The sequence below is a fragment of the Micrasema longulum genome, unplaced genomic scaffold, assembly GCF_059751315.1.
Source record: "Micrasema longulum isolate JH-2025_06_02 unplaced genomic scaffold, ASM5975131v1 h1tg000398l, whole genome shotgun sequence".
NCBI classification, from domain to species: Eukaryota; Metazoa; Arthropoda; class Insecta; order Trichoptera; family Brachycentridae; genus Micrasema; species Micrasema longulum.
This window is the reverse complement of record NW_028277598.1, coordinates 71,895-87,166: the sequence shown is the minus strand read 5'-3', so window position 1 is coordinate 87,166 and position 15,272 is coordinate 71,895. Positions and strand designations below refer to the sequence as shown.

The 15,272-nt window shown below is 30.6% G+C and overlaps 1 protein-coding gene across 1 annotated transcript in view; it reads right to left on the bottom strand.

The window, feature by feature from the left end:
* LOC148281915 (uncharacterized) overlaps positions 1 to 15,272 on the bottom strand; it is a 67,083-nt gene that overhangs the window by 6,563 nt on the left and 45,248 nt on the right. Inside the window, exons 4-6 of the mRNA XM_088225907.1 lie at positions 2,440 to 2,552; positions 274 to 386; positions 116 to 194 (exon numbers count right to left, since the gene is read on the bottom strand). Of these exons, the coding sequence (XP_088082033.1) occupies positions 116 to 194; positions 274 to 386; positions 2,440 to 2,552 (305 nt within the window). The remainder of the gene's footprint in view (positions 1 to 115; positions 195 to 273; positions 387 to 2,439; positions 2,553 to 15,272) is intronic.

Sequence of the window (15,272 nt, the reverse complement as noted above, 5' to 3'; positions counted from 1 at the left end):
TTACGTTCAAAAAAAATTGAGTCTTGTTTAAATTCTTATTTTTACAAAATTGATATAAAATTCCATAAAACAACCATCATCCTAAATTTGCAATATAGAAAATAAATTTACTTACCCTCTTTCGTCAATAAGTGGAACACTCGTATTTTGTTTATTAAATGCAAAACATGATTTAACTCGGATTCCATGAGTGCCTAAAAATAAAACCATCATAAAAACACATTTTTTTCAACCAACAAAATTATTTTTTGAATTGATTTTTATGAGACTTACCGTCTGGTTTACTGAGATCTGCCCTTAGGAAATATTTACGCCCGTGAACAGCCTCAGCAACTCTTCGGCCATTTTCATCTACTACTCTCAGAGATACGAGAGAAGTTTCATTTCTGAAAAACGCAGTTGCGTAAAAGTTAACATTTCATTCTTGAAATAAATTCACAAAAAATATATATCAGATCTGTGTTAAACGACCAACAAGTAATAAACAAGTAGACAAATAATGCTTTATAATGCCATGGTATTTGTGTACAAAATTTGAAATTCTAAAAACAAACAGTTTTTTTTTTTAATCGGTAAGTCAACATAAACATTTACAATTCATGCACATGTGTTTAAAAATGAGTCTCCTTTATAAAATTACGAATAATTAGTTTGATTCCCCAGAACTAATTAATCTACTCGCTTACCGTATCCCCTAAAGACCAACTAGACTATCTGATCTTTTTTATATTCTTAACAATAAAACTAATCGTCGAAAATATTCTACCATTCGTCGTTTATGTGAAACATTTAACAAGACTTTTAATAGTTTTGATATATTCAACAATCCATATAATAGGTACAGAAGAGAACTAACAAGTTTGATTCAGAATAACAGATAATAGTCGTTTTGTCTTTTTTCCTCTTTATTTCGCGTCATCAAATCAAATGCAATTTTACACTCTTATCTTCCTTTATTTATCCTCCACCACTCCTCACCACTCCTGACCACTTTTCTTTCTTTTTCTTTCCCACTAACTCCTTGTTTTGTCACTATTTCTTTTATTTTAATTTATAGAAATAACACTGTTTCAGTTACCTAAAATTTTATCTTTTATATGGTTTAAACCGTCACTTTATTTTATCACAATTAAAGAATAACCTTGAAATGCCTACAGGCGATTAATTATGTCGGTGAGCGCAAGCGTATTACACTAATTTAAGTACCTTGACACTCAAATATCAACGGTAACGAGGCAGCTGATGAATTGGCCAACTGGAAACTGAGACAGCTCCAAAGGCACAGATGCCTACTGTGGGATGTCCAAATGTTCTCCTTGTGATGAACTCAGAGTGTGGACCCGGAAGCAGAGCATAACGCTCTGGCAAAAGGCACCTGGTAGTAGTTGCTAGGGTAGTTTAAAAGGTTTGCTTTCGACTCAATGCAAGTTAGCCAAAACGAAGTAATGGTCGTTACTTGAGCCCCTAGAGCAGCATTAGACCGCATACCGGTTTTGGGAGCAATTTATCGATCTATCAAATTTGATGGTAATTCTACCAATTTTATATGTTGCGCAATTGGATATTTCTGTGACATAAAACCCACCCCTTCTTTCTGCCGCTTAAACGGTTTTTGAACTGTGTGTGATATACGAAACTGTTTCGTACAAAAACAGTTTTCTAGTAACCCGGCAAACCCGTGGCTCCTCCTCACGAAATAAGCAAAAATTCAGAGGCCCGACAATGTAAAACAGTTTTCAAATAAAAAGCTTTTAGAGCAGTTTGGCAAAGTCATAGCCACCTTTCAACCCATGAAAATGAAAAATCTGAAATTTTTTCTCAAATAACAGTTTCTGCACAACCACAGCGTGGCTCGTCACACGTAACAGTTTGATTATTTTTTGTGAAACTTTTTCAGCTGATAACGAATCTATCGTATTCTAATCTACCGAATTTGAATTGATAGGCGGGTACTGCAGATTGAATAAACACCTTGCTAGAATGAACATTTCTGTAACTTTTAGATGTACGTAGGTTCTACAGTTCAGATGATAAAACATCCAAATACATTATATGTGAATGTGAGGCTTTATATCACAAAAGAAGCAGCATCCTCAGAGGGGCACTGGTTAAATCTGAGGATGTTAAATCGCTTGCCCCCACGTCATAGCTCAATACTTTAAAGATTCGGGCTTGGAGTGAGAGATTTAGCAATAGGAGAACTCTCGCTTTTCACTCAGTAGCCAGGGTCTTTGAGCTCGGAGGGCGAGAACTAATTTACGAGGACCCGTCAATAGATCTACAATCTACACAGGTCGCAGTGACGTTAGGAGCTCATATGGCGCTGACCCCCATTTTTCAGAATAATTTATGTTTTTTTTATGAAAGCATATTAAACGCACTGTAAAGAAATTTAAATCGACAACTTCATGGGTTTAAAGAATTAAAAAAGTAACTCACTTTGAATTTCGGAAACCAGCTTTCCCACATGTGATTACGTAAAACTTGTCATCGGCAAGTTCCAAGGTTCGGTGAACTCGGACAGCCAGTGGCACGGATCGTTCTTCAGTTTTCTAGAAAAATATGATTTATAATTCAATTGCTTTTCTTTTTTAAAGGACAAGAAATACAAATAGGTCACATATAAAAAAAGAGTTTTGTTGGAGATGGAACTATCTTCGCGCCATTATTCTTCATTATAACAGTAGAATTCATTAGCGAAGGAGTAATTAACGGCTACTAGAATGTATACCGCCAAAATTAAACTCCAAAGTACAATTTTTTTTTTTCCTTAAAAAAGACGAATTGTATTAGTCCAATCGCAGTATTAGATAATCATTTTTTATTAAATGAAATAAAGATGATTAGTCATAAGCTAAAGTTGCCAGCCCAGGGAATATTAAATTCTGAGTAGACAAGACTTCTTGTTAGGTAGACAAATGCGCTAGCTATAAGACCACGAGACGAACATAAAAAGGAAATATTTTACGTTCGGCGTTACCATATTGTTTTTTTAAAAAGCCAATTGAAAACGTTTTCAAGAAAACTTAAGAAACTCTTAGAATAAAGGGCAGTTTTCTAAAAGTAATTTAAAAAAGTCATTTCGATTTAGTGTATCCACTGGCCATAAAATAAACTTTTTTGAATCAGAACTATTAAGTATGGAGTTCCATAAAATAAATAAGAAAAAAAACAAATATTAATTGTATCAATTAGCTTCCTTCTCATTGATATTCAAGTTTACATGAGAACATCTGTTAAAACACTGAAATTGTTTATTTATTGAGAACAATATTTTAGAAAAATATTTATGAATGTAAATTTTCAAAAAATGTATATTTCCAGATACTGATTTGTAGAGTTAGTAAATAAAACAAGAGCCCCGTTTCTTGCCACAATAGAAAAACTTATTTAAAAATTTCACAACATTTTTTTTTATGGCCAAAAAAGAGGTCATACACTCATCATTTCGGTTTAAACAAAACAAGTAAAAAGAGTTAATTATTTTTTTGTTATTATTTATCTTTTTTTTTAAGTACAGCTTTGTTCTTTAAAATATTGATTTTATTTTGTTTGTATTCATATTTTCTCTGTTTTTCTTTTTCTATGCTCATTATATCTTTCCATTCATCTTATGTTAATACAGAAAGAATGTACTCTCTCTTGCTTGCAAATTAGTTATCTTCTTTACAGGCCACACAGCTAAATTCATACCATATATAGGACTATTAAACGTTAGAAAAATAAACAAAAAATAAGCAACTCATAATTCTGAACCAGGGCCAAGATAATATATTCAATACAACCCATAATGGCCCAAAACGCCTGTAGTATAGGAAACAGTTGTGGCCACAAACATGGCGAAATCTCAAACATAGTACCTACACATTGTTGTGTTCGTTGTGGCTATGTTGAGTTCAAGCATCAGGAATTCGATGCATACCGAAATAGTCGCAAAAAAAAGTTCCCATACATTTATTGTAATATGCCTCAATCAATTTCAAATTGAAAATATAAACATTCGCAAGGTATATTTTGCATTACTTACCACGGGTCGCGTATTGTTTTACTTAAGAAATTATAAAAAACAGAGAATTTTGATCTAAAACATAACTACAAAGAAAACAGTTGCCCTACAACCCCACTTTTTAAAATGCATCAAAGTTCGCAGATATTTTACCATAGGAAAAAAATATTGTTTTCAATGTCTTATTTACGGACTTCTAAAGCTGCAGGTGGCCAAAACCGGGGCTCCAGTTCTGAATAATATTATGCCAAGAAAGTCACAAAGGTACCTGATACTTGTACCTACCTATATTTCTGGGTACTCAACCATACGATTATACAATTTTCTAAAAATACAAAATGAAGATGCGATTATTTGATTTGGGTATTCGGAACAAACAGAAACAAGAACGAACAAGAAATAAAGTTGAAAACCAAAAACAAGGCATGATCAAGATTAACAAATCATGATAAAGGTAGGTTGTTAAAAGTGGACATATTAATGTATGTGCGTAAAGATTGGCTGACGTGGTTTTACTATTTTTGCCTACGGGGCGGCGCGGCATGATGGGTTATTAGTTAAAAAATATTCAATTCAATAAAAAATGTAATTTGTCCTTTATACCTACAGTCGTAAATATATCACCACTTTTTTTTAGTAGGAGCGGGTGGTAATCGCAAGAAAAAATAAGAATGTAGTTAATAATTTGTGATTTCCATTTCATTATGTGAAATTAACATATAAAAAAGCATTATTTTACGGTTGGATAAGACGTCTTTGGATTTAATGTACAGCGACCTTGACGCGATTTTTTAAAACTAAAATGGCGCTATTGAAGTTATCTATAATTGAATAGTTTAAAATGTTGTTGTTTTATTAGTAATCTATCGTTTTTCAACGAGGTACTTATGCCAAATAAGCTTGATTCAAAATATTCATACTAAAAAGCCAAAGCATTTTCGTGTTTCTGTTAATAAGTGTATTTATGTAAACAGAATGCCAAAAAACACTCGGATAGCAAATAATAATGTTGATTTTCCGGGAGGTATTTTTTTACAGTTACAACAATCGAAAGTAATAATATCCCATAACCTTGCAGTTTTTAATGGAATTCACAAGATTTGTGTGCGGAGATACCTGCAAGTATTCAAGCACAAATTAATAAATAATACACGTAATAACTCGAGGGAACTATGGTGCTATGCGTAAGTAGGCATTCATTAGGAAATATTACGAGAGTTGCGTAACTAAAGGTTGAACTTAATTACTTATTTGTTTTTAATAACACGAGCTTTGTGTTAATTACTGTGAAGTTGTATAACAGTGGAGAACATCCGAAAGCAATATAGGTACATATGTATTATCTTTTGCGGCCAGGAGGCCTAACTATAGTGGCGAATTACACCACAGAACACCGAGAATTGAGAAAAATCACATGTCATTTTTGTGTTCTCTTCCGTTCTCAAGTCAAGACTTCTAACCACTAATTATATTTATTATTTATCGCCATATCTGCTAGTTCTTTATTTAATTATATTAACATCATAATTTACAACATATTACCTGTCACATTTACTGTACAACTGCGCGGAGGCAGACGGCGTGCTTTTCTTCGACTGGATAGTAAACAGTATGAAAAAAAAAAAATGCCGCCCCAAAACTAGACAAAAGAGTTTGTTTGAAAATGCTTTCAAATAGGCTATATATCAAGGAATGCTAAGTTGCATTACTGAACAATTGAAATTTATTTTATAATCAGAAGTGTATGATAGTAATAGGAAAACGAAGATGAAAAAAGGCTAAATGCTATCGAAATGCGATCTATCAAGCAAATGTGTGGTAAAACTATCTGCGATAGGTGCATAATAAATGTAGTATCCAAGACTGAGATAAGAATGGCATTTTAGTCTCTCTGCCTACCGTTACGGGAAAACAACGCGGCGTGATGGTTTGTTTAGTTTAATTTGATTCATTAATAACATATTTTTTTAAGTACGAATATTTTTGATAGTCCAACTCAAGATCGTTTAAAAAGTTAAACATTCTTTTTAAATGTCTAGAACATTTTTATAATCTTTTCATTTTATAAATCTAATGATCCATAAAGCACTGCATTGGTTAGTTTATAATTTGGCGTGCAGCTCTATCATAATATATTTAATGAAGCATGAAGGAATAGAAAGAAAATGAAGGAAACTTAATTATAACTTATGGCATAATAGGATGGGGAGGCACTAATAAATCAATATTAAAACCTCTCGAATCTGAACAAAAATAGATTATTAAAATAATTTTTACAAATCCTTTAAGGTACCCGAGAGTCAAGTTGTTCGGAGAGTTCAATTTATTAGATATAAGACATCTAGAATAATTATGTTTGTGAAAGCAAATTATTCTACCAAATCCCAAAAGAAACACTTCCACACTACCAGAAATCAAACTAAAGGATGGATCATGGGGTCTACCACAAACTCTAAATTTGGGCAAAGAAATTTCAGGTTTCTGAGCCCCGAAATGTTCATTATGTTACCCGAAAATTACAAAACCATGACCCGAATTCAATCAAATAAATTTGTAAAAAAATGGTTACTGGATTTAAATAGATAAAAATCGGAAAACTTACCCAAAAATTTTCTAAAATAATAATGGTTCATTTGAATATTGTACAACTCTATAATAAATTAACTAGTAGGTAATCATGTTATTATTGTTATCAAAAACATTTTTCACTTTGTGGTATGAAATTTTACACTTATATGTTTATAAATTTGTATAAACCACTTAAAGTATCACTTTGACCGGTGTTGAGTTTACAACCCCATCGTCAGGAATTTAACAAAATATGATTACACGCTTTTTTCATTTTTATATTTAAATTTTAAATTGTTTAAATTGCCCAAACTTCTACATTGGAAAAACTTTATGTAAATTTAAAGTTAGAATCAAATAACATATAAGATGTTTCAGTAATAATAATTTTTCAGAATTCGCAAATCATCTTCAATCCAAAAACCATGCTTTTAATAAAAAAAAACGGGTGTAGAAATTTTGCATGTCAACAAAAATGGTTTTCGTTTAGACAATTAAGAACGATAAGAAATTATTGAAGCCATTAACCAAAAACTTTAAATAATGAATAATTAGTTAAATTTAACTTCGAGTTCTCTTCTTAAAATGTTCCTGTCATGATTGATTTTATCGTCTTTCTTTCATTTTTCTGTCTTTTTTATTCAATATTTTATAGTATAAATAGCAATGCGTGTTATTATAAGTTAGTTACATTCCTGACGATGAGGTAATAACCTCGAAACCGGTGGAAGTGTAACTGATAATTTAAGTGGTTTATACAAATTTATAAACATATAAGTGTAATCATGTTATTGTTTATTTTTGCATAAAAATGTCTGCCTTAAAACAGGTTGTACTTAGTTAGGTAGACTAGACATAATCCAGAGAAATCTATGACCTAATTATGTATGTAGAAGATAAAGAAGTTGTAATTTTTTGTTAATAAACCAAGATTATTTTTATTAATAATAATAAAAATAACGAATAATCGAAGTGAGAAATTGCTCATTCAATAATTATTTTCTTCATGTATAAAATTATTATAATCTTGAACTTATGAAGTACAGTGTGTTTGTTGTTAAATAACCATACTGAGATCGAAACTGGGACTTTAGACATGATAACTGAATGCGATAAATACAATACGAGCGAAAACTATAATATAATTCCAAAAAACAAATTAAAAACCGACTAATAGCAAAGGAAAAAAACTTGAAAGTTAATTGAAGAAAAATATTTATGGGTAACGTCCAACCAATTAATTAACGAGAAAAGTGCATTGCGCGATAAATAAGCAGTTAAAAGATCATAAATACAAATCGAGTATGCGAAGATTATAAATATAAAATTGAATAAAAAAATGTACTTTGTTACGGTTAACCGCAAAGCAGTGTTATTAATGGCTTATTCTCACTCATTGTTTGTCTCATTAATAACAATGTTTTTGCAGTAGTTATTTCTTGTCGGAATTTCAGAACAGGATACTGCTGTTAGGTATAACGCGATAATATAAAGTACTGTTTTATCATTTTTAAATAAAAACATCTTGTTAGAACGGATTTGATTTGATGTTATGACTATCTAATTCAAAATAGTACTCTCGTATCTATTGCGGCATGGAATTTTAAATATTAGAAACTATGAATGAGCGCATCACAAGTTCGAGGTTCAAATCCCACTCTCGATTTCCACAACTCGATTCCTGTTTTCCAGCACAAGTTATTAACGACTTTTAGAAAATGGTTTGAAATTTAAATATTTAGGTTATGAATCAGAACTCGTGTACATATTTTAAATTTAAAAAAAAACAGCCAGAACTTGTTTTTAATTTTTTATTATTCAATTGAAATTAACCTATTGGCCGTTTTCATAACGGAACAAAAATTCACCTGGCGCGCGCGGCGCGATATATAGTTGGATAATTTATAAAGCGCCATTTTTGTGAAAATCACCTCAAGGGCGCTGTACAATTAATAAATATCCCAGTACGTCTTGCAGCTACAGAGCGCATGGACGGTTGGGATTCTAGTTCCTCGTTTTCAATTAAGATCAATAAAAAATTATAACAGATAGGAGCTAGATTACAGGACGTCTTGCAGCTACAGAGCGCACAGACAGTTAGAAATTTAGCCCCCATTTACACATTTTAAAAATTGACAAATAAATTTAGTGTATTTTTGATACTAAAAAAAAATAAAATTATATGAATAATAAAAAGGAGTAAGATTACAACACGTCTGGCAGCTACTAAGCGCATAGACGATTGGAATTCTAGACCCCATTTATAAAATTTAGGTATTTTTAAGTTGGTATATGAAAGCTAGATAACCAATCATCGTGCAGCTACAAAGCGCATGGACGAGTGGAATTCTAGCAAAGTTAGAATGATATCAATAAATTTATAAAAAATTGAGCATAGTAGTAAGTTTGTCAAGTGTTCATGCCAAGAACTAAGCAATAAAAAACTAAATAAATAAAGCACGATATAATAATATAGGGTGGATTGACTTCTATCGTATAGTTATTATTTGTAAAAGTTATTTTAATTTTTAATTGGCAGGTTAACGCACTAAACAGTACAACACGAGACCGACTAATCTTGACTGGATTTTCTTTGGCAACATTTAACTTTTAGACAAAATAAAAATATTAAAAAATTATCCACCCACTCTTTTTTCAGCCGGCCGGGTGGATTGACATGATACATGTGAAATGGTCCATTACGATACAATATGGCGTATATATAGGTAGGCACGCACACAACAACATTTTGAGTGGGTGTGTCCAAATATTTGTCTACAAGACTGGATTCCTCGCCCTAGGGACTTATCAAGAATGCAATTTATTGCACCAGAGAGGAAGCAAAATTAATATGGAAGTCTAGACATTTAAAGGGCTTATAATCTGTGATTAGCGGCTCAAGTCAACAGATAGAAGAGTACCGGAATTACAAATGTTCGAACCGGAGCGGAATAATAAATGTTACAGTGTGTGAAGCGGCCGTTCAAAGCTCAAACCAGCGAAAAACTGGTCATACATAAGCCTCGTGTTTAGTTCGTAACAGCATTTATCGATATTATTTCTGGGCGATTACCTTTCATTCCTATCCATCCCTTGACCCGTCCTCGTAGCACCTATCTTAACATAAAATACAAATAAAAAAGACATTCGATTTTGAATATGTTCAAAATTTTACATGACATATAATTCTTGGAATCGTCACGTCTTCGTGTGTTGAAGGAGAAAAGTCATAATCGATTAGTACAATAAATTTCATCATCCAGTGTACCAATAAAATTGAAGAACAGTGCGACATTATTACACTGAAGGTAGGTTCACTCATGTGCTCATTTGTCTCAAATATTTCAATATTTTACAAAACTGAATGATTTTTTTTTTTTTTTTACTAATTACAGCCCGCTTTTCCGTTAAAATTTGGCCACTTCTTCACCGAATTTCACCAGGTTTTGATCATTAACGTTTGTAGGTTGGAGAATTGATTCCTTATCAAAATAGGTTTTTTTGTTAATTATCGTGATATATTTTTATAAGTTTCGATGAAATCGATTTTGTTCTTTGTACTTTGGTACCTACCATTGTCATTCCGTTATTCAATTCTTCTAGCAGAGATTTTTTCTTCGATTCCTTGAATTTAAAATTAGAATAATATCACTATTATTTGACTATTCCAATCAAGTACTTTCTCTGTCTTTTAGGTAGATAAAATAAGCACCTATTACCCATCGTTTAATTTGCTATTTAATTTGAATTTAGATTGGTTTATTATTAAATACTGTCTATCCAAAATGACATCGATTATGGCATAGTTTTGCTTGTCGTAAACGCTTTTTAAAATCATTCAAACATATTTCAAAGGTTATATTAGTACACTTTCTTGTAGTACCTACCTTGATTCAATGATAAAATTTGTGTTTTCTTGGGGATATGAATTTTGGATTATTCTGTGCTCAGCGAGAGAAACTAAAAAAAATGTGTAGATATGACAAATTAATATCTAAAAAAAGTATGTTACTTTTACGGCTGGTTGTGACGTGTTTGCAATCAATGTATATAGTCCCTTTTGTATTTTAAAAAAAGAATTGGGGCTATTTACATTATTATACTGCATTATGTTGTGTCTGCAAGAAAAACTTTGAATGTAAATTCTATGGAAACTACAAATATCTAGTCCCATTGTTTAAGTTGTAATACCTACATATTATTTATTTTAAAGAATTTTTTTTTTTATAAAAAAAAAAGATTATAAAACATTTCTTATAATATAAATTGTTTGGCAACTTTTTTTTTAAATACAGTATGTTATATGTTATCCAGTACAGTACAGTAAAAAAAAAGAAAAATATTTTTTGATGATATTTATGAAAAAAAATATCATTTAAATATGACATTATGACTATGATTTAAATATGACAGAAGTGAATTTTATTTAACTTATTAAAAAATATATAGTATACGTAATGGAATATACGCCCAAAAATACATGTGGAAGAATGAAAAAGTTCTTGCATCTTAAAGGTTGTCATTTAGAAAATGTTGTCTTTAAAAAATGTTGCATTTAAAAAATAAAATTCGCATTCATGTACTTTAAATAAAATTAAGTTTTAAAAAAAATAATTGTCTATTTATTTAGATTGAAATCTGCCACTGGACGCCCTTTATTACAAAAACTATTTACAGGGTTACTATTTTTTTTACAGAAGTTAAAATTCAAACGTAAGTATCCAAATGATAGGTTATGAATGTACCATACCAACGAAATAAATTATTCCACAACGAATTTTGTAATAAATCGTATAACAAAATACAAAATAAACTTTACGGATTGTCGATATCGTAATCACCAACTATTGAAAGAGTCTGTATTTGACTAAGCAGTCAAGCCAGAGATGAAATTAATCGAAAAATGAGTAATTGAATGACATCTAATCTGTTTATTGTAAAACTTGTAAAATTTTAACAATTCTTCCATGGACAATCGGTCTATTTGCATTCAAATGAATATGGCACGTAAAAGCAATTCGTCCATTGCCTCGATCCATTTGCTTTCGAATAAATTGCGCGAACGCTTATGATATATTCTTAACCTAAATTCAATGCATTTGAACTTGTATTCCAAGTAATAAAATGATTAAATACACTCAATCGTTTTCATTTAAACGATTCACCTCTAGTCAACAGTCAAGACAGTAGGTATTTGAGTAATTTTGGCACCTTCCAAGAGTTTTCTGGTTTGATTTGTGATTGCGAAATGCACCCATTCACGAGTGGGGGCGGTCATTGAGCGAACGATTATGATCTGATGTGGAAACGCGAGTCTAATGGGCAGTCCTTCCAACTTCCAACACCCCAGTGACTTCCGGGAAACTATCCGAGTCAGGTAGCTGACAAGACTAGTTATAAATAATAACGATAATATCAATACAGCAACAATGGTGCGGCCGTAAATCACTAATAATTTGACATAATAAGGTACGGACGAAGCGATGCTGTTATTTAAACTGAGCTGCTCTTCGGAAACATGAAGGTTTATTTTTAATCAGTGAAAAGTATGAAAAAATATTTTTTTGCTCATATTTAAGTCAAAACGGAGTGCGGATCTAAATAATTCCATCAATAAACTATTAAAATACCACAAAACGCTTCTTAATTAGAACATGTTTTTTGGTGTTAATTAAATAAGGGATATTTATTAAATGATCGCATACATTTGTAAAGGCAGATTAATTAGAATCGGGTTGTGGTCCCGTGGCTAGTGTCTCGGACTCACGGATTATTAAAAAAAAAAAAGAGAAATTATTGGTGATAATATTATGAACTCTAATAAAACTTTCGAAAAAAATTATTACTGTTATGTTATGTACACAATAGGTAAATAAATTAGTACATTTAACTACAGTATGCCTATTTGAAATAAGAATTATGAAATTTGTATTATTTATTGGTTTGACGTAAAATAATATATTGTCAGCCTCGTGGTGTAATAGTCAGCGCGTTTGCCTACTATGCAGGAGGTCTCGGGTTCGATTCTCAATATGGTTGATATGAAATATTAATTTAAAATGTTGTTTTTACTCTAGAATATATCATATTTCATAGTCCCTGGACTGATAACTGATGCGTAAGACTGATCATTTTACCTTCATGTAACAAAAATGATCAAGATACGCTGCAATTCGTGTACCAATGCAGCGCCCTATGCATCATTGCGGAAAAAAAATGATGATGATGATCATGATATTATTTGTTTATTCAACAAATTATACATCCTCAAAAAAACTGAAACATATTATCATATGTAAATATAATATTAAAAATTCATTTCAATAATAAACTGAATATTAAAAACTGATTGTTTATTGTTCTATTTGTACTTATATATGTAATTAGTAAATAAAAAATATTTAGATTACACACACATCACTATGTCAGATTAAAAATTTACACTAAAAATGCATTATGTAACTTAGTAGACATTATAATAATAATTATGTACATCTCCCTTCCCCTCCTTATCCTCTCTTCAAGCATTCTTATCCTAATCCCGCCCAATTTGCAATAACTTACTGTTCTTAAAAAAAATTTAAAAAAATTCGTTGATTATTCAAAAATATTTACGAGTACATGAAAATAACATTTTTATATGTATAAACTTATATTTTCTTTACTAACTTTGTATACTTTGTGGAACTCTGTTATTAGTTCTGAGTTTATACACTATATCTGTTTGTTTACTATAAATATGTATGTAGAACTGTTGATTTCCCAAATAAAATAAAATAAAATAAAATAAAATAAAATAAAATAAAATAAAATAAAATAAAATAAAATAAAATAAAATAAAATAAAATAAAAGAAAATAAAATAAAATAAAATAAAATAAAATAAAATAAAATAAAATAAAATAAAAGAAAATAAAATAAAATAAAATAAAATAAAATGCATTTGCAAAATACTATTTCATCCGCGTGTTTTATTTCTTCCTTAGTTCTTTATTTATTATTCTTCTTAGTTTTAACCCTTCAGCAATTTCTCTGATCAATTACATTATGTCCCCTTTAATCGAGTTTCCACTTATTTGCATCTTCCACACCTTAAAAACTTAATTTTTGTTATAATTTTTTTTAGGGCAGATTGCCAAAAAAACTGCAAAATTTGAGAATCCAATTCGTAAAATTATATATATTACGTAAGTGTATACACTCATGCGTAATTGCTTGTATATACTTTTGTAGTGGTTACAAGTTGTGGGGGTCATGGTTTTAGTCAGGTACAAATATAATATCACGACCTCTAGCAAACTTCGCAGCCAATGACACTTTGAACTTGATAGTCGTATTTCACAAAGTCGTGTTTCCTTTGTCGTGATTCAATAACACAGAGACAATCATTACATTGCATTCTCAAATCGTTATTCCATTATTTCAACCAGATATCATTTTGGACTTTCTTCAACAAATTAAAGTGAGTATTGAAGATGACAAAGTGTACCTTTCCTAGCAAATGAACATATATTTTGTTAATGCGCTGAAAAATTAGACGTGGCTATGTAGAAAGCAGCTAGCCATAAAAAAGTGAAACTGAGATAATAGCACTTTTGTGAACATGGTAAATAATCGAATTTACACAACAGTTGGAATGTTTTCTAATTTTGACAAATAATAAACAATGAATACATTAATTATTTAATATTACAAACAATAATCCAATTACGTATTTGACCAGTTTTAATGATTTTTAAAGTACCATTAGTTTTTTCTAGTGCCGTGGGTATTGTCTGCAAATTGAGAAATGCGTTTTTTCTGATTGACACTTTTTTCAGAAGGTGATTATTACAGATTTTTTAATGAAAGCGGCCTGGCTGTTTTTAGCAGAATATAAAATTGACCTCACTGCATATGATAACACCAAAATCTATTTGACTCAAAATTTTGGACTGGCTGTTTTTTTCATAACTATGTGCAATTGATGAGCTAAAATTTGAAGACTGATATTTACTAGGTATTAACATAAAGGGAAGTAGGCAGTGAAACTTGGAATTATGTTGACTATATATTGATCAAGCGTGCTAAATAATTCTAACGTAACCTTATTTATTAAATGTTTGGTTCTTGGTTCTCCTTGGTTCTTCAATTTAGAATCCTCAATATAATACTTACAATATTTTTTTTTCTTAGATAATTAGATTTCAAAAATAATGTTCCGTTTTCAAGAAGGACAGAATCCGCTAATTTTCACAAGGTTCAAAATCTCGAAACTCGGCGTATCATGTTTGATATGAGCTTTCTATACACAATTGTTAGTAACCTAATTGATAACCTAGAAATTGTTAGAAGCATTTCATATCGAGTCCCTGTTCGGGGATCTCGCCATTCTGTACTCTTCGACATTCCGAGCTCACAGACTAATCATATGAAAAATAGCACTCTTCGAAGAATACAGGCTACCTTTAATGGCAGTTTTAGTGACATCGTCATATTACTAAATTTTCATCAGATCTGTTACAGACATTTTTAATTTATCTTCTGCTTAGCTTTTATGTTTATTTATACATATGTGCATTTACTACCTTCATCTAATTTATTATTATTGGTTGTGAATTTTTACTAAGAAATATAAATGTTTATGGAATCAAAGGGAAATGAGAAGAAAATTGAAGTTGGAACTGTACAATGTCTTCTCCATTTTATGTACTATTTAT